Raw genomic sequence first — 27969 nt, forward strand, 5'->3', positions numbered from 1 at the left:
GAACAAGTATTGGGGGCTTAGCAGCTAATAAAGTGGCAAGTCTTCAAATCCATGTCAGAAGAGCAGGGTGCCACAGGGACCTTTCATAACACTTGTATGTGCAGGTTCAACTGCAGTGTAAAGGTTACACATCCACATTGCACTGATCTAACCTGATGAGTTGCCTTAAGCCCCACAAATTTCAAGGCTGTGTTTCTTATTTAAAGAGAAGCAGAGGTGAACAATTCTCTCACTCTCTAAAAGATGACAACTGAAGGCACGAGTGCAGAATGAATGTTTGAGTTGCGATACAAAATCTACTGTGTATCCTCCTCTCTATGAAGCGTGCACCAAGCAGTGACAAAATTTAAATCTCTTTGTTAAATTCAATTAAATTTAGATTTTGTTTTATATCTCATAAGCTTGTTCTACCGCATGTTTTGTAAGTGGGGTAATTTTATTTTTCAAAATGAGCAAAAATTATAATACACATCAATTTTGTTAATTGAATCACGCTGCCCTTTGAGTTCACAAAACACAGTCTCAGTAATTAGCCTTGATTGCCTAGTCTGTGTTTCATAAATGGTCTCTCCCGCTTTCTCTCTAGTGAACCTGTCCTTCACTTGAGCACAGACACTCCTCCAGCATTTCCACCCACTTTGTTTGTGAGTCTTTGATCCACAGTATTCCAGTTAAAGTTACACCCATGTGCTGCAAGTTGAAACTTTCAGCATTGTTGCTCAGGGGAACCTTATACCCGTGGCGCCTTCTGCTTTTGTCCTTCCCTTTAGCAACAGAACTCTCCTATGGTCCCGGACAAAAGACTACTCACGACACCATTTTATGATCTCTGTGATGATACCGTTTCCTTCTCCTGCTCGCATGTTACCTTGGTCTGCTCATCTAATCTGAAATGTTAATGTCAGAAAACATCATTACGTGTTCTCCCTGGAGACAATTGTTGATTTGGAGCAAAGGATGATGAAGTAAGAAAAGATTTTAACTGCAAACAATTTAAATCAGTGCTTTTTCTATATGGTGCACAAGAAAAAATAGCAGCACATAAAAGCATAAGAACTGATGCCACCAAGTTGATAATTGAATCATAAAACCAAAACTCTAATTTCTGTAGTTGTTTTTTTTTTTTTTCAATTAAATTGATGTGCACTTGCAGCTGGACTACACTCATAATGCTCATTGTGTACAGTGGGTGATTGGGTTGACGTGCATATAAATTTGCACGTGTGTTAGTATGTGTGCTAGACTTACACATGCATGTTAAACCTAATTGAAGCAAGAATTCAAACCATTTTTCTACAGCGAGAATATAATCTGGTGTATAAAACACTTAAAGGCAGGAACAACAAATACAGTATATTAAAATAGAGTGTAAAGTGCTGCAATGTCTTGCCTCTCCAGTCTGTCTAATCACTATGTGAGTGAAACATTCATGGTACACTAGATCAGTTCAATATTTAATTTCTCAACAAAGACTACATGATGGAACAGATGCTCAAACTTTGTATGTTTCTCAGGAGAGCAAAACTCCCTTTCATGGAAGCTATTGAGTAGAGAGATTCTGATTGTGTACAAGCTTTGTGTTGACTTCTTTGGGCTCTTCACCTATGCACAAAGCATACAGTCACAGATAAAAAAGATGTTTTAACATACTAAGTGTGCATAGTGAGTCAGTGCTCAAACCATGGACTGAATACATCAATTGTTTACATCCAGGGGCAGTGAAAACGCATGAGTGGAACCACATTAGTGATGCACCAAGGTTGGCCTTTGCCTCCATGTCACATTTCAAGTGAAAATTTGACTTGGCATGTTTACATAGGATTTCTTCATCTCCCTTTTAAACCCCTATGGGCAAGCTGAAGGTGAGGGGAACTAAGATTATTATCCCCCGTTTCTCTGAGGAGCTTTTCTTTATGCACACCCTCACAGATGTCGACATTTGGTTAGGCGGTGTACATAGAAGCCCCAGATTATCTAGCGCTTCACGAAGTCTGTTTAGCTAAAGTTAGAAGTGGTTACTTTCCTGCACCTTCCTAATTTACCCTTGTGTTTTTCAACCTGGAGAACCCCGTGGTTAGTCATACATCTGTGTTAAAGAGCGTGTAAGAGAGAAATATTGGTTATTGAATATTGCTGTCCATTCAGAACTACTGGTCTTACTTGTAATGATGTTCACATCAATAGGCTCCACTTGTGCAGACCTAGTCACAGGAAGCGTAACAGATGGTGTACTATATGTCATAATGCTATAAAATCCAACAGGAATTGACAATTGAAATCCCACCCTGGAGTTTGCCTCTTTTAGCTTTGGCATAATCTTCTCAGGATTTCAATTGCAAAGTCAAAGAGAATAGTCTAGCACATGGGGACTAGTTATCTGGGGCAAATGCGGTCTAAGGTTGACAATGCAAAGGCTATGTTTATGTGCATCACACTTGCTATACTGAATGTTTCCCAGAGTGCAAGAACATCCTCCCCTGAATTCTATTCCTCTTCCCACGTCCCAGTGCTGCCGTGGAAAGTAGGCCAAGTGAGCACCAGGGCGTTGCTTTTTTAAGATGATCAGTTTGTCAGTGTGTTTTTGTGTGTGCTCAGGACGGCTATTCATGTGGCTTGACTCTGTAGAACAAAGACCAGCATTATACAATTTGCAGCACTTCCAATGGCAAGGAAAAGGGAGAGGTTGGAAAATAGGGACAGGACAAGTGTGGATGAAACAAAGACAAAATCTGGCTTGTACTCTAATTCATTTACTTCCTCTTTTCCACCTCTTTGTTGCAGTAAAAGGTCCCTTGCCAGTAACACTCCTCTGCAGGATCATACTGTACTCTAGCTGGCATGGATTATTTTTAGCTATTGCTGTGCAGCTTTCACCTTGACTCTCTCTGTCTTGACATCATAATTAACATTTCTGTTAATAGTAACACAGTTCAATATTAATAAGGATCTCTGACTAAAATCAAAATTCAGCCATGGAGCAGTAATGAATTGTACTGCATTGCTCATAAATGAGACACCTTGCCAATCACCATCACATGCGTATCCCTTAATGATGGTAATCCCTGTATTAAAGTAAATGAGAGGCACTGATGCAACATGTAGAAAATATACATTTTGATGCAAGTGGAGAATTACTGGACTCCTGCAGGTTGGGCCAGTATCACTAAAAGTTGGCAGTAGCTCCATCACAAGGGTCAACAGGCAAATTAAAGTTCTCTTGAGGACTGAGGCAAAGGCTGCTGTCTGTGTGGTTGTGCACATGAGCTCTAAAAAAAAAAAAAAACACCACCAAAAACAACCCCCCCCCCAAAAAAACAAGGTTAAAGCTGATGCCTCCCGTTTTGGAGGCCACATTGCCCAGTGCAACATGTGCCCCTATCATACTTATTGATGAGATTTTTAAATGACCTTCAAAGTCAGAATTGTTGCACCCGTTTTGCTGAGTGCCACAGTCCGCCTGGTATTAAAACGCCTGTATTATAAGTTCATATGTTCCGATTTAGGGCTGAATAATCACATTTACCTCACGTCCATCAACGCCACTGAGATTTTTTTTTAAATAACGATTTTTTTTAGATAGGCCTACAAAAGCAGTGATGGACACAATCAAGACGGGGGGAGCTGTGTGAGAGAGCGAAGGTATGCTGGATATTTGGTCATGTGTATTTTGGTCTAAATTTCCAGGGGATATTTTAGATGTTAATAGCCCTGAAGTGGTCTCGGTTTCTTATTTAATTTCTCTCGCCTTCTTTAAATGTAATTCGCCCACAGACTGCGCCGCGAGGCTCTAAACCGCGCAGAAACTCTCTCATCATTTCCACAGCAGAATGGAAATGCAAATCGTGCGCACGGGCAATGCCCTTGACAGAACTCACCACTGCACACAATTAACATGAGCACTCTGACAGAAGTTAGTGACGAAAATGTGAGGTCACACCAAGCTGTGTGTCAGATAATGTGGTCGTGTTTATTTTACACAGTCCTAAATTAAAACGCATGAAAAAGATATACAATAATAATAATAATAATAATAATAATAATAATAAAATAATGTGTAAGTCATTTTACCGCATGGACAACAACGCTCTCTGCTCTCCTTTTCCCTCTATAAATATGTATTTTTATTTGATTAAAAATGTTTGGTGTGCACGCTGGTCAGCATTTTTTAAGAGAATTTTCTTGCAAAATATTGTCTCATTATTTGACATAATTTGTCCTATAAACAACCATTTCTGGCCGCCCCAGAGGGGGGCTGTGGGGAGCAGGGGGGTGTTAGACAAACCTATGTTGAGATTTAGCTATCTTGTCACTGAAGAACACAGCTGCCTCATATCGACACAATGATCTCAAGTGTAACCAACGAGGGGCGCTGTCCGTCTATCAGCTATAACTACTTGACACGAATAGCCTACATGATTGATCTCATCACTCTTGGCCATTTGTGTTTCACCCCTATAATTAAAAATAACGCGTAAACTGTATTTTAATATGATATTTGAATATGTCATATCGAGTTGCGGACCCGCATTCATCAGGCCTAACGTTAATAGCTCCTGGAAACAAAGTTTGCCAGGAAGGCTCAATCCTTTTAATCATTTCATTTAAAAAAAAAAAAAAAAAAAAAAAAAATCAGAAAATAAATTAATGATAAATGTTGTCAGATTTTTCACACTTGTGAGAAAATCTCAACACACAAGTTTAAACTGAAGCTGACCTTTTAGAATAAAGCTACAAGTGACGAGAATTTTAAAACAAAGCAACTCTGAGTAAATGTGATTTTTTTTTTTTTCTTGCGCCATAGTTTGTGCATGCACATAAATAAAAAACAATAATTTCAGCCACACACACACACAAGATATCATGTAGGTCTAAACAATGGAATAAAGATTGTTAGTTGAGTTGCTGTAAACAATCAGTGGGCTGACTGCCTATTTCTTCCATATGGAATGATGTGTATAACTGTAGGCGTATTTGATTAATATTTAATCGAGAAAGAATCACTTTAAAACAACCTCTGTGATAAAGCCGTGAGCGAACTTGCTTGGTGGGTGCTAATAAGATTTCTTTTTTTATTTCCTACTCCTTTTTTGCCAATCAATTCATTAGGAAACAATGCAGGTGAGCATAATGAAAGTGTTGTCCCAATAAAGTGCATCGATGGACAGCTGGGCAGCGGCCGGCTGATTGACTTTGCCTTGACATCTGGGAGGCCCGCTGGCCCCTGGCACGCGTGTAGGCTGATGTCGCCATTTACATGCAAATTTAAGGAGATCATGAGGGCCTCGCCCCGTAAATTCACACAAAAAAGAAGACGTCACCCTCAATACGGAGGAGGCTCGTCCCGTCGAGACGGGAGGTCTTCGAAGTCATCGTGTACATTTTTATTGGGAGCCACGCGTCCCGAGGAGTTTGGTTTTGTGTCGGTGGTCAGGCCCAAATCTTTTGGGGGTTCATTCATTGTGGCCACTGAATAGAAGAATGAGATAACAACCCTGCCCGTGTCATCAACCGGTCATTTAAATGAGCATCCAGCCTGGCTCACAAGATGCAAAGATCAGGGGGAAAAAAATAGTTTGCACTTGTTTCTCCCTGCTTGTCAAACCCCATCACTTACCTCCTGCGTGCAGTTGACAAACAGGCTTTTTTTTTTTTTTTTTTTTTTTTAAAGGTGAGAAATGAGCAAATGTGACTAAGATCCTCTAATTCCACGCCCGTGCAAAGTTTTCCTGCACGCAGCCACTAAAAACAAACGGGGATCAACATTTCCTTTATTTTGATGCTAACATTTCACCTAATGATGGAGAGCGCATTTTCCACGGTGTAAGCCCACCACGCAGATGATCCCACAGAATGAGCTGAGACGGATTCAGGCTCCGCGCCTCAGTGTGTGGAGCAGCTGACTCCCTCTCTCCACGTCCAGATGGCTCCTGCACACAGATTTGCATTCATTTTCCTCTAATATCTTCTGAAATAGCGGGGCAGCTGCATTTGTTGTCAAATACGGTTTAAAACTCCCTTTCAGGACAGCATCGTTACCTACGTGACGGGTGTGGAGATCCATTTTCCCTCTCCAGTCAACAGTATCAGATCTAAGAGGATTTGTCTCAAAGTCTCCTAATTTGATAATCAGATTTAAATCGCCTTGGTGCGTGTAATCAGGGGTTAAGTTCTAATAAGCGACTTGAAACAGTGCAAAAAAAAAAGCATAGTGAGTTCTGTGCAAAAAAGATATTTGCAATCTCGGTAGAACAGACAAAACATTTGCAACACGCGTCTCGGTTTGTTTCATCTTAGAGGAAAAAAGATAACATTTTTTACAAAGGCCCCCCTTTGAGTTTTTTCCTGATATTCTTTTCACAAATTGAAACTTGGATTTCTCTTAAATAATAAAAAAGTTAAAAAAAAATCCACACCCTCATTTTGTGACTGGGCAATTTGGCAATAGATTGTGTAGAGGTGAAAGCAACAGCTTATAATTCACTTATCTTTGGCAGCAGCTATTAACCCTCAGCACCAGCTAGATAGATTGCTCAGGATATAGCACACATCTCTCTTCCTCGCACCCTCCCCTCTCTCCCTCCATCCTCTCCTCCTTTTCACCACTAATGAACCGAATTGCTTGCTTGCCCCTCTCGGACAGAGTCGGACATGTAGGCAGTTGGCTCTTTAAAAATGATTAAGATGTTTCTGATTATTACTGATTTTACAGGACGTGCATGAAATAAAGAAGACACAGAACCATGGATTTCCTGAAGTTTGTTTAATGTCATGAGACACTGTGGCTCTGATATTTAGCCCATAAAAAGAGGTCAGAAGATCTGACTTTATCTTCTGTAAATGGCACAGTGATGTGATTGATTTGTTTTCACATTAATAATATGGTTGCTAAGAAACCGTGTCTGATTTTCAAACTTTGTTCATATTTTATGCTCAGCAATAAATAAAGAAATTCTCTGCTCTGCGATACACAGCAAAACAACTGAAAGTCAATTATCTGCTGTTAAAAATTCCCAATGAAAAGTTAATGTAAATTAATAGATTTATAATCATGTCTGATTCTCTGAAATCAGCGTTATATTAATTAAATTTTAATTACAATAAAATAACCCGCAGCGTAGAGTTAAAAATGCACAATAATGTATCAGTTATATGAAGAAACATGATCTGCCATTATTGAAATATGATTTATGGCCTGTATTCACACAGCTATTGAGATGCTTTCGATACATTAGTGAACAAACAATCTCATCAAGTCAAATTGTAATAATAATAACAAGTTTAATCGAATAAATATGTCAAATACTATTAATTTCAATCCAATATAACAAAACTAATCACGGAAATCGCTATCATTAGGCCAGCTAAAAATAATAAGCAATGAATCCTGAATTCCGAGTTATTATAATGGATTATTATTTTTTTTATTATTTTCTTCTTTCTTTCTTCCTCATTATGTGTGATGGTTACACCCGGTTGAATTTTCCATATCATTAAAAAAATCAAACTCACCACATATAGGGCCTAAGCAAGAGGAAAAGTGGAGCGAATGAGCGTTCTCAGGCTGCTGCACTATAGGGCTGTACCCCTACAGTGGAGCGCCGCTGCCTGACAGGAACCGTCAGAGCTCCATATATGGTCAAAACCACGCCCCTTCAGCGTCATATTCTGACAGCGCCTCTCCCGTGGGTTTAGAGTTTTGGCTCCCGGGAAAGATTTCAGTCCTCGGGGAAAGAGGGCTTAGTTTTGCATGTTCCCATCCATCCTGCACGACGCGAAAGGGCCCCTTATCCACCTCTCCTGTGTACTAGGAACACCTCCACTGGTGATCAGCCTTTGCCTGTGTTTGTCTTGTGGAGAAGCAGCAGCACCTTTTCAGGAGTGGGTTTTTTATTCAACAAGAAGTCCTGAAGGTTTTGGATGCGGTGCTTCAGGGATGTGGGCACTTTGAGAGCAGCATCACCCACAAACACAAACAACTGCCATCGATTTTTCTGTGAATAGCACAAAAAAAAAGAGAGAAAAAAACAAAGAGGAACAATAGCAACACAAAAAAAATCTTGTCTATTGAACAATTCACTTTTCCAGTCTGTGGATACCGCTCTAACTAAGTACAGCACTTTGAGAATTGTTCACATCGGACGGACTGAAGAGGGAGGCAAGACCTGTGGACCGGGTTTTCCCTCGCAAGTCTGAATCGGCTCTCGCTACTTATCCCGTGAACAAAAAAAAAACAACCCTAAAGGATAACACGCTTGGACGTTTATTTTTTTCCCCCTCTTAATTTCGCAGGAGGCTCTTTTTCACGCAAATTGTCCTAAATGTTTGGGATTCAGGAAACTATACCGCGGGGTGGGACGACGATGAAGGAGGAACCGCTGGGTGGACTGAACTCGGTCCGCTCCTGGATGCACACAGCTGGGGTGGTGGATGCAAACACAGCCGCCCAAAGGTACGCATGCCAAAAGCATCTGATTTTTCTCACGCATTCCCTCCTCATCATATCGACCCCTCAATCCCCTGAATACTCTGTATCAATTACGGTCTCCCAATAAATGCCCCCCCTTCGGCTTTCCCCTTCTTTCATTACATCAGATTACCCCATTATTGTGACAAATCAAGAAATCTCCCCCGTACTCGAGCGTGCTTCTGCATCTCCAATGTTTCCATCAGCTTCTCCATCATCTAGTATCCCCGGTGTCCGGTGCTTAACCGAGATGGTCTCTTGTTTTCTCCCCGCAGCGGTGTCGGCTTGGCACGGGCACATTATGAAAAGCAGCCCCCTTCCAACCTCAGAAAATCCAATTTTTTCCATTTCGTCCTGGCGCTGTATGACAGACAGGGTCAGCCCGTGGAGATCGAAAGGACAGCTTTTGTGGACTTTGTGGAGAAGGAAAAAGTAAGCGGTGTATTTTTTTTTTAGAAATACATGCACCCCCTGTACATAATCAGCACATGTTTCGAAATTATGTTCTCTGAAATGGCAATGGGTTACTAAAGGGGATGTCACGTGTAATATTGATTTTTTAAAAAAACTCAATTGGTTGATGACAGAGAGTCGTTTTAACAACTAAAGCTGTTTCTCTTCTTTTGCACAGAAACTATAAATATTTTTTCCCCCCATGCACACAGACATGTGGTGGTGATGAGGCGGTTGTTTTGTTGATGTTGATTTTCACAAAACTGTTGTCTCCTGCAGGAACCAACCAGTGAAAAAACTAACAATGGGATACATTACAAACTACAGTTATTGTACAGCAATGGTGAGTTCAAGTGTCATTCATATTTTCCAAACACGTGGAAATATATCAAGCATTAGTTGGCGTGTGTGCATAAAACCACATTTAATAATAATTTGAAGAATAGTAGTAATAATAACAAGCAGTCTGGTAATTTTATAAACTCTGTTTGAGCTCTTTATATATTTTTTATTGCCTGTTACTAAACTTCTTTTTTGGAGGGCTTTCTGTTTTTGTGTTTTAGTTTTATTGCCTGCAGTCCCTCAAAATTCACAAGTGGTCTTCTTTTTTCTCTCCCCAGGCGTCAGAACAGAACAGGATCTTTACATACGGTTAATCGATTCCATGACGAAGCAGGTAAGCTGCTGTTACACTTGTTTCTACGCACAGTGCAACACAGTGCTCACATCCATAGTTCACTTGTGCAAAACCCTAACACGCCGTGCAAATTGTCACCCCTGAGATCCACACACACACCTCACGCTTTTCGAGAAAAACAAAAAGTGAAAAAAAAAACCTTGCTTGAAAAAATTGCAGTTGTGGCACAAAATAAAATCAAATTACCGGTGTAACAAGAGCAGACAGCTTCCATTTTGACTGTTTATGCTCGGCCATATCATATTGCAAGACTCTAAAGTCAATTTTACTCTACCCAGAGTTAGGCTTGTTTGCAGAGGTCAGTTTGTCCAACATTAAAATTTAAACACTACGTCTGCTCCATATGATCTGATATGACTTCCCCTGCAAAGAGTCAGAGGTGACGCTCTAAAGATATTTTAAAAAATAATAAAAATGGCACCAAGTATTATATTTATAAATATTAATATTAATATTTTTGCAGATGTGCTTTTCACTCATCTCCCTCACAAACAGGAGTGCCTTTAAACTCCCAGCGCACAAAATGTGATGATTAAGTATTAATGCACAATTTAAGTCAACGCACAGATTTGTAAAAGGTAATTATAATTATGGAAATAAAATCAGACACTGTTATTTCAGCCCTCCATCTCACTTCTCGTTATTAAATAGAGGTTTTAGGTAGAGGCTTTTCTGAATAGAGCCGTGAAGCCTGGACCACTGGTCACAGACAACATTCCTCTGCGAATGATCCGAGTCAATGACGCAGAACAAGCAATTTATGGATTTGTGTTTCTACAGCTGCAAATAGCGACATAAATCAAACCAATATAGATAATCGCCCGGTTCCCAGTAAAAAAAAAAAAAAAAAAAGACAGAAAAAAAAAAAAACACCATCAGGTCAAGTAGGACAGCTTTTAAAAGCGAGAGAGTGATGCGACCTGGTTCAGATATGTCACTTTTTTCAAAGTCACTCTCTTATATCTGGCCTCAAACGTGCCAGAAAAAATAAATAAAATTAAAATAAAATTATGAATGGCATAAAAAAAACCATGAAGAAATAACACTCTGCTTTATTTACTTGTATTTTTGTTTGCGTTATTTCTGCGGTATTTTGTCAATAATGTGGTGCTTTGCCTGCGTTTACACTTGGTGCCGGTTCAGTATACGAGGGAGTGAAGTGTCTATCCTTAGAAATGGAAGAAGGAGGGAGGGATCGAGGGAGGGAGAGAAGAGCGGCAGAACTGATAGCTCCACGCCATCTGTTTCAGCCAATGCTCAAAAATTACTCAACCGTACCGCCAGACACCGCTTTTTATCCACAGAAAGATCATTGTTAGCGGCTCAAAATAAACAACAGATTGCCCATTAACACTTTCCCCCAAATATCCCCAGATTATAAGCATATTGATGACACTTCTATTGGATCTCTCCTTAGGAAAATCTCTCTGTCTCTCTCCCTTTCTCTGTCTGTCTATCTGAGCCACAGGATATTATCTAGATTAATAAAAAAAAATACAATTTATTGTTATCATCATCATCATCATCATAATCATTACCATTAATTCTGTGATTACATTTTTTTTATTATTACTGGCACTAGAAATTTTGTTGTTGGTGTTATTATTATTTAGTTATTTTTTTGTAATTGTTTATTTAGCTAGGTGTCATTGATGTTTATATTAATTAATATAATTTATAACACTGGGAGACTGATGTGATTATCTTAACCATGTTTTTTACTTAACCTTTGCACTCATGTAATATATTCTGTTGTCCTAACACTGTGTGTATTCATGCCCTGATTTATTTAGCCTAGTGTAATAATAGCAGATACGTGAGTGTAATTATTTGTGAATTTGTGTGAATTAATATGTGTTTAAGAGATGACTGTGTTCTCACTTTATTTCCATCTCATTTCTTCTCAAAGGCCATAGTTTATGAGGGCCAGGACAAGAATCCAGAAATGTGCAGAGTTCTTCTTACTCATGAAATTATGTGCAGGTAAGCATTATTTCTTTTTTTTTTTTGCTCGGTCCATTTTGCAGATCCAGGCAAAAAGTAATTCCCACCCCTTCAATAAGTTTTGACACTCATGATGTGATGCAGCAATCCAGACTGTCCTGTGGTCCTTCAGCAACCACAGAGAGAGAGAGAAAGAGAGCTGCTGTCATTTCCAACTTTGATATGATGTGATTCAACTTTGATATGGATATGAATATGACAGTGAAAATTAACTGACTGTCTTTTTCAGTGAAGGGAAATTGAATATATAATAAACAGCCAGTGACACAGTACACAAGTTATGTTTTTTAATTTGCACTTTATTTATTTTTTATAGTTTAAGAATTGTATGTCATCATTTAAGCCTGCCAGGGACAATGTGCTTTCTGTTAAGTTATGCATAGACGTTGCATGCTATGTATCAGTTTTTTTTTTCTTTCTAGCACAGAGTCAGTTCTCGGTTGATCCCACCTGTCAACAATGATCAGCGAGCCTTTTAGCGTCATTTAACCACATAAATCTCAACCTCTCATATTGCGCTGCTATTCAGCGGTGTCATTGATACTAAAAGGAAAAACGCCTTTTGTTGTTATTGTTGAGCTCAGCATGAGCTTTGTGAACATTGAATTCGGATACTGTCGGTTAACCTCTCCTTTGTTGCACCGGTGCATTGTTCAAGTTACTGGTTGAGAGCAAGTGCAGCATGAGAGCTGAGAATGATTTGTCTTTTTCCATGCATAAACTCATCACTCACACTCAATTTATACATACATCCATCACTTATTTGTGACACGTTGAATATGCTCATGCTCTAGAGGTAATTTTTTTTTTGTCAAGAAATGCATTTTGCTGCTGAATAAAGAACTACTTTAACTGCTGCCTATTATCAGATAAGAAGATATACATAATAAGGACAGTTATAATCAGAATAATCTTTTGATATCTTATCTTATTATATCTTATTCTTTAGGCTTGTAATGCACTAGTTTTTGAATTATATTTTTGCTATAATTCTTTGAGGCGCCTTAGCTATAAAACACATCTTTATTATGGCTGCTAGAAAGTCATGTAAATCAGACATATTTAAATAGCGTGTGGTTGACTGACAGTAGCTTTGCACAAAATCTTTGTTTTTCTTTCTGCACCATATGGCATAAATCAATCTTATTCACATATGTTTATATGTTTTCATTTCAAATGGAAGCTGGGATGATGTATTTGTTTATTTTTGCAGTTTTCATTCAAGTCCCAATCAAAGACGTGAGAAGCAGCTAGCTATAGGCTTAGGGAGGAGATGGCTGAAACATGTGGTGGAAGATAGATTAGTGCTTTTGAGGCCATAATTGATAAATGCCCCGCAGAAATATTGGTTGAGGGTGGCACCTTGCATCTCCCTCAGAAATAGCAGCTTGGCAATTAGAGGTAAACAAAAGCTGAAGCTGTGAAAAGTGACTCCCCTGCCTCCTGGCCCAATCCCCACTCCCCTCCCCTCCAACACTAAGCCAAACAACACAACATGTTGTTTTCACCATTTTTATCAGCCATCAGCATCAATGGAATGGATAGATTGAGTGAAGGAAATCTCATGGCAATTTTTTTTCCCGATATCAAAACCACTCCAAGGCACTTAATAAATGTATGTGGTTTTGTGTGCATTATTTATTTATTTTTATTTATTTAGCAAAGTATTGCTTGTTCTGTAACACTGTCTGTCTCTGTTCCCATAGCCGATGCTGTGACAAGAAAAGCTGTGGAAACAGGAACGAGACTCCATCAGACCCTGTGATCATTGACAGGTAGGCTGCGTGCGGCTTCTTTCCGTGTTTGTGAACAAGGGAATGAGTAAGTGAATGAGTGAGTGTCTGAGGGACTAAATGGATGTGTGACCGAGTGGATGAGCAGGCGCATGGACGAGCTAGTGAACAAATGAGTTCCCTCCTGGTGTGCCAGGCGGCCCAGTTGGGCTGACTTGCATCTTATAGCCCACAGTGTGGGAACTGTGGGTGATTCTGTGTGAGTGGCTGAGGGGCGTCTTTCCCAGGTACCTGTGCACCAAGGGGCGGTCACCACCTGGATAGGGTTTGTTCAATCACAGGTGGTTCAATCACTAGAGGATCATGCTGGGAATACACCTAATTAGCTTAGGCAACTTCACATTTATTTGGCTGGCTTCCCTTCTTTGTTTACGACAGTGATGCTTACACTGTCAATAGTTGTTTTTCATTGACTGTTTCCTTCTCTCAAGTTAGCTGTGAGCTAGATGCCATTAAAGTTTCGTTTTAGAAGGGATAAACATTTTATGTCTGCTGTTTTGTTCTGCACCTTCAGGGAAGTTACATCTGCCACATTTATATTACCTTCATCACTTTCTAAAGAGGGAGAATAAATGGTCTTTCAGGCATTGACATTTTTCTCACACTGTGAAACTATATGCCCTGGTCAGTCGGAATATGTTTAGGTAGATGCGTATGTGTGTGTTTGTGTGTGCGTTGGATATAGGGGTGAGGTAGGGGGGTGTAGCTTGAGCGTCGATCGCAATGTAACTCTCACCACGTAGTAGGGAGAGACAGCAATGCTAATGTTTGACTAGCCGGAATCACTGTTTGCTTAGTGGAGAATGCCTGGTATCTGACAGAGGGGACAACTCTCTTATTAGTAATCAAATAGGGCTGAGCAGTTGTTGCTGCCACTCCACTCCAGCGGCTTCTCATGCATCAGGAAGTAGGAGCTGGCTGCCCTGGGAGCCTGGATGGATTACCAGAGCTACTGCTGTCTGAACTCAAACTCACACAGACACACACGAAGATGCACGCACAGACGAGGACACAAACACACAGACAGACATCCGCACACAAGCATGCGTGTCCTCATGTGCACGCATGCGGCGTGTATGTTGTTTATGCTTTTATGCTTGACAGTTAAAGTGCATCATATACAAGAAAAGTACTGAGGTGTTTAGGACAATGTCAGGAGCTTTTTTTTTTACCGCTGTATCTGGTACCATATGGATTGCTTAATTTATTAGTCAAGTGCATTTGTTAGCGAAGGGACTAACATTAACATATAACTTGAGACGTCTACTTTGCCTAATTTCCGCTGCTTTTATGTTTGCTTTGTGTCGCTCTGCTGCCTTTTACTGCTTAGAGTTTCGCACACCATTGTTCTTCAATCTGTGGGACAAAACATGTAACATAAGTACAATAAGCAAAATGAATGCACAGAGAATTAAAGTCAAGAAGAGGGGTGGGAAAAAAAGAACAGGGAAAAAAGAAGCGGATGGATATTGTAAGCTCAACTGGCTCAGGGAGGGCTCGGATTTTCATTGTGACGAGTCTGAATAGGAGTAGAGTATCCCTTTCCTTGCACAATGAGCGGCTCTGTTGAAACACAAAAGCATATGTTCCTCATTAGACCCTCCCATTGTCTCCATGTCGTAACTATGAGCCCGTCAGCTCACCCTAACAGACCCACACAGGTTCCCAGTGACTGAAGGAGGCTTGCAGAGAGGGGTACTTGTGAAAGGTTGCAGGGTTTAGCAAGAGTTACGGACATGACCAGAGCACACTGTAGAGTTGCTACGTAAGATTATTTACCGCAATCACTTGACTATTCCCGCTGTGCATATGGGTAAGCTTTTAGTTAAAGCTTCCATGTTTTACAGCCATTTCTGTTACATCTGTCATTTTCTCATGCACATCATTACAGGCACCTGTGCTGCGGTCGCTGCTGGCAGAAACTGATTATTTCCAATTGAGTAGAACATAGTTGAGTGACATAAACCTAGAGGAGAGGTTTGATTGTTGAATCAGGCATGTCTCATCTGTCTACAATTACAGTATGAAAACCAGCTAGCACTGCCACATTTCCTAGAGAAACAGTAGCATGGCCGAACCTTAAGAAACAGATTTGGAGTGAATCATTGATGGCGTTCATTCGCTGTAACATTTTCCCAGATGGTAAGAGGGGAAAGCGCACACAGCTAGCTGGCATCTAGCAAGACATTAACTGGCGTTCCCATGGATCTGGCATATCCAACGGAGTTTGGGAAACTTATCATTCCAAATGTGTCCTATTTTCCTGCGGTCAAGCCAGACATCTGTTTACCCTATTTTCTCTCAGAGTTTTGATACAGATTTTCACTCAGATTTTTGAAGAGGAAGGATTCTCTTTAAAAAAAAGTTGGTTAGATATAGGCCCAACAGCTGTCACAAAGTTTCAGCACTGCTTGGTCTTTAAATATTTCAGCACTTACATTTGATGCCCTTGCATTATTCATACTTCTTTTTGGATGAAGAAAGGCCCTATTTTAGTTGCATTTTGGTGGGTTTATGTGTTGTGACTCAAATTTCAATATCTTTTGGGAACGTCTGTACATATTTCGCTCAACAAAAAAAAAAAGTCTATTGTCTCTCAATAGCGTGAGCGTACTTTTTTTCTTTCTTCCAGCAACAGTTCAGAACAAAAGGAATCATTTGATGTGTACGTTAAATAAAAGAAACAGTAAATTTATCTAGTGACTAATTGTAGCACTGTTGCTATGGCCGCATTACTTTTCAGTTCGGTATAATCATCTCTCCCTTTTATAAATCCAGCAGTGCTACAGATGTCACATTTATAAGTTAATGGTGCCTTAAAGTAAGTGGGGGTGTAGGTTTATTCAGTCGGTAATTTGAGTCTTTAGAATTATAGTGATGAGGTACCCAATATCTGATTAGATGGTTTTCCCATTTACAGTGCATGTAGTGTATAGCCAAACATAACTCAATTTGCGATGACTCTCCTGGTCTGGTATCTGTCTTCACTCTCTTGCATATTGACTTTGTCTTCTCTTGTGTGAAAGATTAGATACATTGTTCAGGCTTACACATGGATTTTGTAATAAGACAGCACATGTTGTTGAAAGAGGAGAGAAAATGACTCATTCTGCGTGTCAGGGTTCAAAGGTCGCGTTTTACTCTGAGAAGCTGGAGCAATTTATGCAAGTAGAATTGAGACAGACGGACCAAGAATGTGTTATCAATGTGTATTCTACCCATATATGAATTTTGAATTTAATGTATGTTCATACAGTTTAACATCCTGTGTCAATTTACGCTGCCATTCACAAACGGATTCTGGACCAGATCTAAACATGTCAGCTCCATTTATTCCAGTGGCTACGGCACTCCCTTTCACTTCCTGTCACAAAGGTCAAAGAGCACTGACCTTTGGAGTGCAGCCCAGCCACTGAATAATTCATGACATTGACTTGTTTTTTCCCTTATTTTTCCCCGTGTCTCTTTTTTTGGTCAGCACACATGGTTGTGCTGTGGGAGGCTTTTATTCATTTAGCTCATTTATAAAGGCCTCACCGCACCTGTTCGTGTGTTAATGCAATTAAATTTTGGCCTAATGTAAATTTTGCTTAGCTTTCCGTTCTGTCCCTCATTAGTGAGCCTGTATTTTCTAAATGACTTTGCGTTATCGTTCATTTGTGGAACACCTACGAGGTCATTTCCCAGAGTGCACTTGACTTGTTGTCAAGTTGTTTACCAGAAACAAAAGACCGCAGTCTTAGAACGTCTCAGATGTGGTTCCCTCGGCCTTCTAAGAAACAAATCGGAAAATTTGTGTGCTCCCATCTGGTTTTTGCAAAACCGTGATTACCTCCAAAAGCTGAACAAATGCCAGTATTTATAAGGTCAGCCCTTTATGTGGAAATGTGATGTAAATGAGAATCAGCGAAAGGGGACATTAAACAAAATTAAATTCATTGTCTCCTTTAATGTCATTTACATTTTTGGCTAAGCCCTGGACTGTCAAAGAGGATTTCTAAAACCATTTTAATTGCACATCAGCATAGGAAAAGAGGGTGTGTTTTCACTGAGCGGCTGTCTTGATAACCTGCGAAGAGAAGTCTGTTTATGAAGTACCTAAATGACATGTTTTCACTGCATCTGCAGAGGGGCAATTAAGATGGCACTCAGTAGGTAGTGTTAATCTAGCACTGTGCTCCCACCATCCATAATGAAAATGATGCAGTGGATGGGGTCACTGTTGTTGTGATTGAGAGTTGATTGCTGCAGGTGTTCCTTCTGGATTTTTTACATTATACCATTGAGCCGTGGGACCTGCCCTGCCATGTTTTTTCAGGCTTTACAGTGAGTCATTTAAAGCTGTTAACTTGTATAGGAAATGTTCTCTTTCTATATTTACACATGCATGCAAACACCTGCACGCACCTTTTTATTTGTGGCTTAACAATAAATTCATTTCAGCCTTTTATTTATGGCTGCGTTTGGAGTAATTCAAGTGACAGATGTGAGTTTTTGACTCCCATTGAGAAATGGGAGAATAAACTGGCCACCCCTGCCTAAGTCGACGTGATGTTTGAGTGAAGCCTGTCTCCTCCCGAGCCAGAGTAGGAAGAGCAGGAAGTGTTGAGAGCGAAAGCTGTACTTGGCAGCTCTCCTTTGGCTTGCACTTGCCGAAAAATGAAACCCAGACCCTCTCTGTAGCCCCAGTGCCAGAACCTCCTTCCCAGTGCTCCAACATCCAGGATTGGGTAATACTGTTCACTAAGCAAAACATTACCTCAAATTATTCTCGCCCTGTTTTCTATTCCCTCCTCCCTCATGTCGGTTTTATCGCAGTTTGTAAATGTCAAGACACGTACAAAGACGCACAGTATAAATGATATTTTCCAAATTATGCTCACATGTTTGGGTTCACATGAGTGGCGGCTGAACGTAACGTGGTGCCTGACGTTCCCAAGGGAGACCCACCTCACTAGGGTAGGATTCCCCAGTGGCATCAGCTAATGGCAAGACTTGACAACAGCAGAGAAGCCGGGGGTGTTGTGTTTTACTAGCGCTGAGCAGGGGTGATGACTTTAACATGTGTGCAGAGAAAGACGGAGATGTTTGTGTGGTGTGTGCGTGTGTGTGTGTCTCTGTGCGTGCACACACTTGCATGTATGTGTGTGTTTGCACACTCTTGTGTGTGTGTGTGTGCTGTGCTAAAGAGAGAGGTGTGCAGTACGAAAGAGTGGCGCGGGCCAACAGAGCGACGGATTCGGCTCCAGCTTGACGGCAGTGAAAGACGAAACATGGTTCCACATGTGTTGAGAAAGAGCAGTCCATCTGTCCATGGAGACAACCCCTCCCCCCTTCACCACCCCCTTCTCTTTCCCTCTTTCCTTCTCTTCCTCTCCTTCTCTTGCTCACCCCCCCTTTACTCCCCTGGTTCACTGCTGACAGAAACAAGGCCAGAGCTGGGGTGATGGGATGAATGCTGGGCCAAGAGCAACACTGGACCTTGTATACACACGCAGTTACACACTCACACACACACACACACACACACACACACACACACACACACACACATGCTGAAGAGAAATAAGAAAAGGTTATCAAAGATTTTCTGTGTATTATGTTGTTAAAGTTTACTATCTTCAGTCGCATTCACTGACTTGGTTTAGCGCTGTGTTAATGTGATTTAAATCTGGCTGTGGAGCAATGTAAGTGATTTATTTTGATATTATGAAAGAAAACAATCTATTAAGATTTATTCACTTTTCCCTGACACTCTGCTGCAATAAGCCACCATGGTGAAAATCTTACATTATTGAAATTAAATCTGAAGTGAATAAAACATGCCACTCTTTCTCAAATATTTAGCAGCTCTCCTTTATAATTCAACTTTGTAGCTGTTTTGAAGATGTTGTTTGGTTTCTTAAAGCATTAATGACGCAAGAGCTTTGTCAAACAGCTCCTGATTCTGTGAATCACATTTAGGTCACTCAGACCAGGGTTTTTTTTTAGCAATTTCTTCTTTTGAAAAAGGGTCTCTTTTCTTTCTCTTGGCATGTTCTCACTCCCATTCAATCCTTATTAGGTTTCCCCTAATTGTCAAACAAACTGTTGGGTCAACCTCAGTCGTATCTGGCCGTAAAACAGCACATTAGGCCCTGGTGAGGGATATATGTGGTATTTCATCGGAGACGGAGTAATGCTGGGGTTTTATGGTTAAGTACCAGTTCACGCCCACGCCATTTGTTTCGCATTAGAGTAGAGGTTTTGTAAATCAGATCAATATGTTCGCTGAGATGTGATTCCTTGTCGGGATCTCCCGAGTCGTTCTTTCCTCAAGTATTTTTCTTAGGGGACTGGTTGTCGATGCACACTCCTCCACTCCCCCCCTCCCCTCCCATCCTTCCCTTTTTCCCTACCTCTGTCAGTCCCTCCCTCCATCTCCACCTCAATCTATTTCCATTTTCTGAATGTAGCAATTTGTAGTGTGACACAGGCAAGATTAGGATGGGAAGCAGTCTGAAGATTTCATCGGACATGGTCCTGCTCCCGCCAGTGTGAGGTCACAGGACAAAGATGGGGGGAATTCAGGGATAGGGTCATCAGTTACCTCGGGGAAACGAGCTGGTCTGCTGGCTGCTCCGTTGGCCCCAGGGGTGCCTGGGATGTATCGGAGGAGAAGCCCCAGAGAAAGAGCCCTGAACCAGTGTCATTTATTAAAAGTGACAAGTTATTTCTAACTATAGCTCTGTTTTTATTGTTTTACAATGCTGTCATTTGGAACAGTGCCCCTCTCTTCAGGAATCACAAACAGGTGATGAATGAGCGAGGTGACCTGCTTTTTTAACATACACACATGCTCGATGCACTTGGGCGACACATGTGTGCTGTTAAATTATATTATGTATTTTGTTGCGGTGTTTAAATTAAACAAATGTGCAGGTTTAATAAAGATCGACCCTGCGATAAGCGTAATGAAAATATTTCACCATTCACCAGTTTTCTCCAGGACATTTGTTCAGTAAATTAATAACAGCTTACAGTATGAATCTCAAGTTGACCTCCGCATAATCAGTACCAGAAGTTCCACACAACATGACCACACTGTGGTGTGTGTGTGTGTGTGTGTGTGTGTGTGTGTGTGTGTGTGTGTGTGTGTGTGTGTGTGTGTGTGTGTGCATAGAGAGCAGAGTTTCAGTGTCTATTTTAGTGTTTGAGTTGGTTGGAGTTCTTTTTTATTCTGCAGTTTCTTTATTAAAAAAAACACAACACTCATGCTAATAATGGAGTATTTATTCAATGTTTGACCATTGCTCTTCATTGAGGGTCACTGAGGTACTCTGCTCCCCCCTTTTTTTTTACTGCCTGCCCCAACTGCGTTAATGATATATGACAGAAATTTCCTTGAGCTGGTTCAGTGGCAAGAAAGGTCCTGGCTAGTCTATATCAATCCATCTGACTTATGTTCCCATGTCTTGAATTACCGCTTGATGGAAACCTGCTGTGGGCTTCTCTTGCCAATTGAAATCAGATCTCCTCCACAGCCTGGTGTGATATTGATCCATATTCAACACCCAGGCAGCCGATCGATCAGTATTGATTTACAATAAAAAACACTCCTCTGCTTGTTCAGCACTGCGATCGATACTTTTAAAGCAAAGGGGAAAAAAAATATTTAAAAAGAAGAAAAATGGGATTGTGCTTTTTACCATGCGGTGACCAGCTGGAATACATAAAAATATGAGGAGATGTTTCATTTCATTAGAGAAATATGAGTTTAAGTGACCAAACCTTGACCACACCGGCAACCAGCGACCACGGCTGCAGTGAACACTGATCCTCTACCGCCGTGTGAGACAAACCAATAAAAATGGTTTAACGGGATGACACTTCTATAAGGACTCATTTATTGAAGGAGGTGTGTCTGTTTCTGAATTAGTGGCACATCTGCGCTGCAATGGGGAGTGCTAAAACTGTCATATCAAATGTATCTGAAAATTGAAATGGGATGCTAAAAGTGGTGGATCAAACCCGAGCACTTTAGCTTGATTTCGGTGTGTTAACAGGATGACATGATTTCCTGTGGTTTTGATATTAATTTGTGTCTCGTTCTTTAACCCGCCTGCGAACGCACATACACATGCCGGGCCTCTGCCTCCCACACAGTCATCATTAGGGCCCAATGCAATGTTGAACACTCTGGAACGGACTAAGGCAACCCATTCAGCTCCGGTCCAGATCCACTTTTCTCCCTGTCACATCTTAGTCCTAATCTCTCGGACTTCCTCCCCTCTGCCAAATAACCGTTCCCATCCAGCAGGTCCCAGCATTGGCCTGGGCTGCCAACATCTGAAAGTTATTATCCCCAATCTCTGACATCCAGGAGTTTACAGTTATATAATGATGGGGAAAACCACATGTCCCCAGAGGCAGAGAACATTTTTGAGATGCCTCCCCATCTGTTTTGGGGGAGCTGCCCATTTTGGGCCAAACTCAGAATGGCAGGCAGGCAGATTTTTTTTGGTAATTTTTATTTTCTACCACTGGAACAGGCCAGTCTGGGAGTCATTATATGGGGTGATAAAGCAAATCCAATTGGGTCAGGTTCCCCTCCACACAGTGCTGGTGGCACCAGCTCTCCCTGCCTCACTGCTCGTCCCTGACTGTGTAAGTGGTGGTTGTTTGTTTGTCCTAGAGAGGCTGGGCTGGGGGACTAATGCAAGCCCGGGGGCCAGCCAGGTCGGAGGCGACGGTAAACCCGAGCTGCCTGGTGTAGCAGTGCTCCCTCGCTGCTGGCTCGGCCTTGTTTGGACTGCAGCTCCGGTTTGCTTTCTTAGAGGGAAGCTGAGCCTCCGTAATCATTGAGCCTTTCGCTCGGGTGGGGAGCACAGCCGAGACCAGAGGGAGTGATGACATAGGTCCGCAGAGGCCTGGCCCGGTCCACCCCTGCTGCTCTTAGCATATTTATTTTCTCTTCTCATTGTAAGGTTTAAGTCACACCATATTATGTTCGGACCTTATGCACGTGCATAGGCACTCAGATGTGATGAGGTGCATGGCGTAAAGCTGTAGGCTTTGTTTTTACTAATAATGCCAGGGATTAGTGACTTGCTGACCTCAATGTAATCTTTATTAGTCTGTTAACCATACACTCTAGTTATGAAGCAGCCCTAACTGATGTGTGAGCAGTGACACAGACAACCCAACGGGGGAAACTGACCAAATGACATGCTATTATTAAATCAATACGTAACAGATTTAGTTATGTTAAGTGTGGATGAATGTATGTTTTTTGCTAAATTGTTCCAAAATTGTACAGATTTAGATAATTTAAGACCCCCATCTACCCCCCTGGGCACTCCTCAAAAATGTTTTATTCAACATCACCACTCAGTTCTGTTTTGTTACGTTATTGAAATGGGTTGTCGATTCGAATAGAGTCAACCTGGTGGGCCAATCTCATTGTAGCCAGTGGAGAGTGAAAGCCATCTCTGCAGCATAGGCTCACCAGAACACACACAGAGATTGGACGAGGGGGGCAGTGAGAGCGAGAGTGCCTTCTCCAGATGGAGATCCCAGATATGGGGGGAAATGTCCGGGCCATTTTCCAGGGTTTCCATAATGGGAATCTACCCCTTGCTTGCTTATTAAGTTGTGCACACAAGGAGGAGTGAGGAGAGAGATGGAGAGGAGAGGAGATAAGGGCAGGCGAGGCGAGAGATGGACAACCTGCGCGCCGTCACCTCTCTGTTGTAAGTGTCAAGCAGACCCTGTTGGAGAAATCACAGGTCATGTGGATAGATGATTGTCAAAGCACCACATTGATATAAGGGCTTTCTTTTTTTTCTTTGAGCCGCGGAGGCGCATGATAAGATTTGTTTTTGTTTTCTGTTGGAGAGGGAGAAAGTATGACGTTCAGGTCAGGAAGGTCGGCTCGGGGGGTCACGGGGTCACAGCCTTTTTGGTACCTGAGTAACCTCACATGGCTAAGCCATTTCTCAGGCTCCCTGAAATGATGGTGGGGTGCGGAGGGAAGGGGGTGGGCTGAAGGGGTGGGCAGGAGAGTGATCTATCAGCGGCAGCAGCAGACATGCAGACAGAATGGCAGCTACTGCAGCTAAACAGAGTGAGACAGATAGGCAGAAGTCTCTCATACGTAACACCAGGAGCTTTAAGAAGACAGCGCTGAGTGTTATGGATGCTTGACATTGACCTCTTATACAGAGATAGCGTATTTATCAAGGTTGTAGGACAATAGTGTATTTGTTTGTAAATTATTTAGTTCACTGGGTGAGATGCTGCTTTCCTCACATAACACTTGCCACTTTTGTAAGATAACAACAATCTGTTTCTATTCTCCCTTTTGTGCGTCTTGTTAGATGTTTCCTACAAGCCTTCGAATTTAGGTGATCATATTTTGAACACTGTCAGTTCTATCAAGTCAAATCTACTTTAAAAAGAGAAGAGGAAAAAAGCTCTGAAGCTTACATTTTTCTCGAAGAGAAATATTTGTGTACAGATAGGCCTGTCATTCTGTGAAACAACATTCATGATTCTTTTATTGGTGCTCAGCCATCACCCCCTCTCTTCCTCTGTGGAAAAAAGGGCTAGTCTACAAAGTGGCTTTTTGCCGTTTGAGAGAAGTAAACTTCATCAGGTCGACGGCGAGGTGTGCTTCACATGTCACTCAGTCGAGCTCCCTCCTAATGAAATGCTGCATACAGATTTCTGCCTGCGGGCTCAGGGGGATAAGACCGTGGTAACAGAATGAAACAAACCCCTTCCCATTCCCTTCACTCACACACACAAACACACCCACATACAAAAACATACACAGACAAACACACATTCATAAAACCGTACGCACACACACACACACACACACACACACACACACACACACACACACACACCTCTTGCTGGAGAGCATCCATGTGAGGAGATCCAAATCTGCAATTTATTCAAATATTGATATTTCTACTTGTCAGGAGAAAGGTGCCTTGAAATTTCCTCTGAGTACTCCTGTCAAAAAAATAGCAGGAAATATGTCAGATAATTCATAAATGGAGTTCAGCGCTGCAAAGTCAGTTGGGAACAGCAAAAAATATATATGCTTGTCAATGAAGAATAGGAGCAATATTACAGAGCCTGCTGCTCATTCTTCCATCATGTCAAGCAAACAGCTTTTGCAGGCCCATAAGTGTATGTTTCAGTCTGTGTGTGTATTTGTGTATATGCTTGTATATTTGTATATGTCTCCATGTATGTACATGTGTATGTATATTTATGCATGTGAATGTGTGTGTGCTTTGGCTATGTTGTGACTCCTACTTAGATGTGTTTGTTATCTTTTTCCATCAAGACACCCCATTTCCCATCCTGAAGCAGCCAATGGGAATGTGTCCTTTTTTTTTTGCAGAGGTCCGTAACCGGACGCTGGCCTCCATGTGGTTTGAATTAGGGCCCCCGAAACTGTGAAGGACGCCTCGAATGACGTGAGGCACTTGCAGACCAAATTCCATTCTGCTGAATGGTGGAGAAAAGAGCTCTCCGGAATCCTCCGAGATTTTTTGGCTCAGGCCCGCCAGCGATTAAAACAGGGCGGAAACCAATAACTCAATGAATCATGGGGCAACGTCCCATGAAATCTCTTACAGCTCTGTCACACCCTCATGCAAACCCAAATCAACTTGAACTCTGCTGATTAGTCTTTTTTCCAAAGTGAAAAAAAAAGAAATCGGACAAAAGTCTTGTTCTTTTCTCCTGTGTATTGAACAGAACTTTCAGCACTTTCAGTGCAGAAAAGGCCCTCTCTCCCCTGCCTCCTCTCTCTGTTAGTTACCTCCATTTTGACAAAGTGTGGGCTTCCTGATGATGCATCGCTTGACCATGTTGTGCCAAGGCAAGACAGAATAGGACTCCACATATCTCCTGCGGTCATGTGATGCCATAGTTCATAGCAGTTGATGAGATGCAGTTTGGCACAGCTTGGGACCCATCTGGGAGATGCAGATACGCAGACAGGAGAAGTATTTTACAGCAATGCATCTGCGCGCTTGAAGAGCTATTTAGCATATGCTGCTATACGAGAGAATGTGCTTCGCTGTTGCCAGCTGCAGATTAGTCTTCATTTCTCAAAAATCCGACAGAACAGCTGATCCATAGTCGTAGACGGCTAGAATTGAACAAAATAATGTTTTATGTTAATGAAGCATGTTATTTAATATTTTACTTAATTACATCTGCATTACGTTGAATTATTTTGTTAAAATAATACAGGGAAAACAAAGTCTTTTTCCAGTTTTTCTCGTATTAACGTTTACAATGTCGAGCAGTGCAGTAATGCTGCTGCCAGCACTGGCCGGTTTGTTTCTGTTAGCTCTAGCAGAAGTCAAAGCCCATGCTGCTGCTCTAACTCAAGTGGCTGATATGTTAGGCCATCTAGGGCATGGCAGGCGGTTGACAGTCCATGCAGCCTGTCTACCCACAGGACATCTCCACATAGTGTGTCCACAGTGGGGCCAGTGCTGTCATCTGGGCCCACTATGGACCACTGCTCTGCTGACAGTGAGAGGGTAAACGTTTACCACCTCAATCCCCCATTAACTCGGTGAAGGCGCTTCGATCCTCTGTGAAAATAATGATATTGATTGGAGCTTGGCTCTACAAACGAAATGGTTGCAACTAAAAGAGGGATGGGCCCTTGCATTAGAATATGGGATTTTCGAGGATAAAAGAGTGTTTGGATCTTGTTATATTTTTCCTCTCCTCCATCTCCCTCTAGCTTTCCCCCACCTCCTTGTCTCCTCTCTTTCTGCATTTTTATGTGTGTGCATGTAGTGTGAGAGCCTGCGTGTCTCCTAAGATTACCCTCCGCTATCCCCGCAATCAAACAACAAATGACAACATCATTGCTCAGGCCTTTCAAAATACGACACAAAAAGTGTGTTGTAGCTACATTAACTTGCAACAACCCCCTAATAGACCCTTGTGGGTTTTGTATCTCTCCGCCTCTCTCTCCTCTCTTCTCTCTGCAAGGCTGTCACATATCCACCCCCCTCACAGTGCGAGCCTCCGAGCCTCGGTGGAGATCAGGAGCTCCCTGTCGGAGGTGCTTTGTCACGTAGCCCAGGGAGCGTGGAACTCACCCAGAGCTGTTGAACAAACACAAGCACAGGGGCTGTCAATAGCAGCTCCGCAAACTAATTGCCTGTCAAATGAACCACCCTCGTTAAGCTGCCCTCACACACACACACACACACACACACACACACACATGCACGCAAATACACGTGCGTGCACTTTGACATTCATACACTCACACACACGCAAACACACCCACACACACCCACACACAGAGCCGATTTGATTCAAAGAGTAGTGATACCTTGTTAGAAGAAAAGACACACGAGTGGCACTTCTCTGTTTGCCGTCTTGTTTCTGCAATCGTTACCGGCGTGTGTAGTGCAGTCACCGTGAGATTGCCATTTTGTTATTATTAAGGGGAACATAGCATTGTATAGAGTAGCTGATGTAATCCAAACACATCCCACACACCCTACAGTATATCAGCTGGCGTAATATTTCAGTTTTTAAAACCACTCATTAGATGGTAGCAGAGCTCCATACGCCAAATGTTATTGTTTTTGTGTTTGTTTTGCTTTTTTTTTTCTGTAGTCATTAGGCAGTAGCAGTGGAGTGCCCAGCGCCTTGTCTGGGTGCCTGTAACAGTGCTGTCGGATTGACACAGCTGGGGAGAGCAGCTTGAGGCTGCACGCTCAGGAATACACAGGGGTGTTCAAAGCCCCTCTCTGAATCCTGATCAGAGCGCTGCCCCGGCCAACTGATGGCCTATTAAATATACATGCGCAGAGGTCAGAGCTGGAGGTCCCGGCTTCCTCCCAGCCATGTGCACTTAAGCGGAAGGGCTGGGCAACAATAAAACCTCCTCTCGCTCCAGCGAGCTCTCCCCTGACACCCTCACCTCCAGTGTGTACGTCAAGTACAGTGCTCACCTAGTGCTATATTACAACTGCCTTTGTGAAAAGGCCAAATGATGCATTTTTTACATGGTTATTATATATTTATATTCAATAACACCAAGGACCACTCTTGCGTCTGTCTGTCTCTCAGTTTTTTGTTTTTTTTCTATTGTCACTGATAAATAGCCCCGCTCGGTACAAGCGTACACAGAGTTTGAAGTGAGTCCACATCCCTCGCCTTTGTAGTTTACCAGAGATTGAGACAAGGAGGTAGAGGGAAGAGCCCCATAATGGCCAGTCATGATTAACATATTCAGAGTGACACTCTCTCTGTGTTCGTTCGTTAAGCCCGGTCTGTCTGACTAATGAAGTGGAGCGGCAGTTTATCAATTAACCCAGCACTGAGCCATTTGTGCTGGGGATAACTCTCGCACTGGGTGTCACAGTGATCCAGTTTGGTGCCCTTTAACCTCTATGGGTGTCCAACAAGGCAGGACTGTGTGACAATGACAGCAAGACACACAAGTCCACAACTGGAGATCCACTAAACAGGATTTGTGCCTGCTGTTCGTCGGCAAAATGCAGAGAAAAGGGTGT

General features: G+C 41.9%; 1 protein-coding gene across 6 annotated transcripts in view; it reads left to right on the forward strand.

Moving 5' to 3' along the window:
- The first annotated feature begins 7797 nt into the window (after positions 1 to 7797).
- Positions 7798 to 27969, forward strand: part of ebf3b (EBF transcription factor 3b) — a 68001-nt gene continuing 47829 nt past the window's right edge. For 3 of the 6 annotated variants that reach the window (XM_051379281.1, XM_051379263.1, XM_051379272.1), the window contains exons 1-6: positions 7799 to 8449; positions 8740 to 8896; positions 9197 to 9260; positions 9538 to 9593; positions 11524 to 11597; positions 13325 to 13393. In XM_051379281.1, coding sequence (XP_051235241.1) covers positions 8319 to 8449; positions 8740 to 8896; positions 9197 to 9260; positions 9538 to 9593; positions 11524 to 11597; positions 13325 to 13393 — 551 coding nt within the window. In that variant the 5' untranslated portion in view covers positions 7799 to 8318. Of the gene's footprint in view, positions 8450 to 8739; positions 8897 to 9196; positions 9261 to 9537; positions 9594 to 11523; positions 11598 to 13324; positions 13394 to 27969 lie in introns of all 6 variants that reach the window. The other 3 variants (XM_051379254.1, XM_051379299.1, XM_051379290.1) reach the window with 3 other exon arrangements.

The sequence above is a fragment of the Dicentrarchus labrax genome, unplaced genomic scaffold (assembly GCF_905237075.1).
Source record: "Dicentrarchus labrax unplaced genomic scaffold, dlabrax2021, whole genome shotgun sequence".
In the NCBI taxonomy this organism is placed as follows: domain Eukaryota; kingdom Metazoa; phylum Chordata; class Actinopteri; family Moronidae; genus Dicentrarchus; species Dicentrarchus labrax.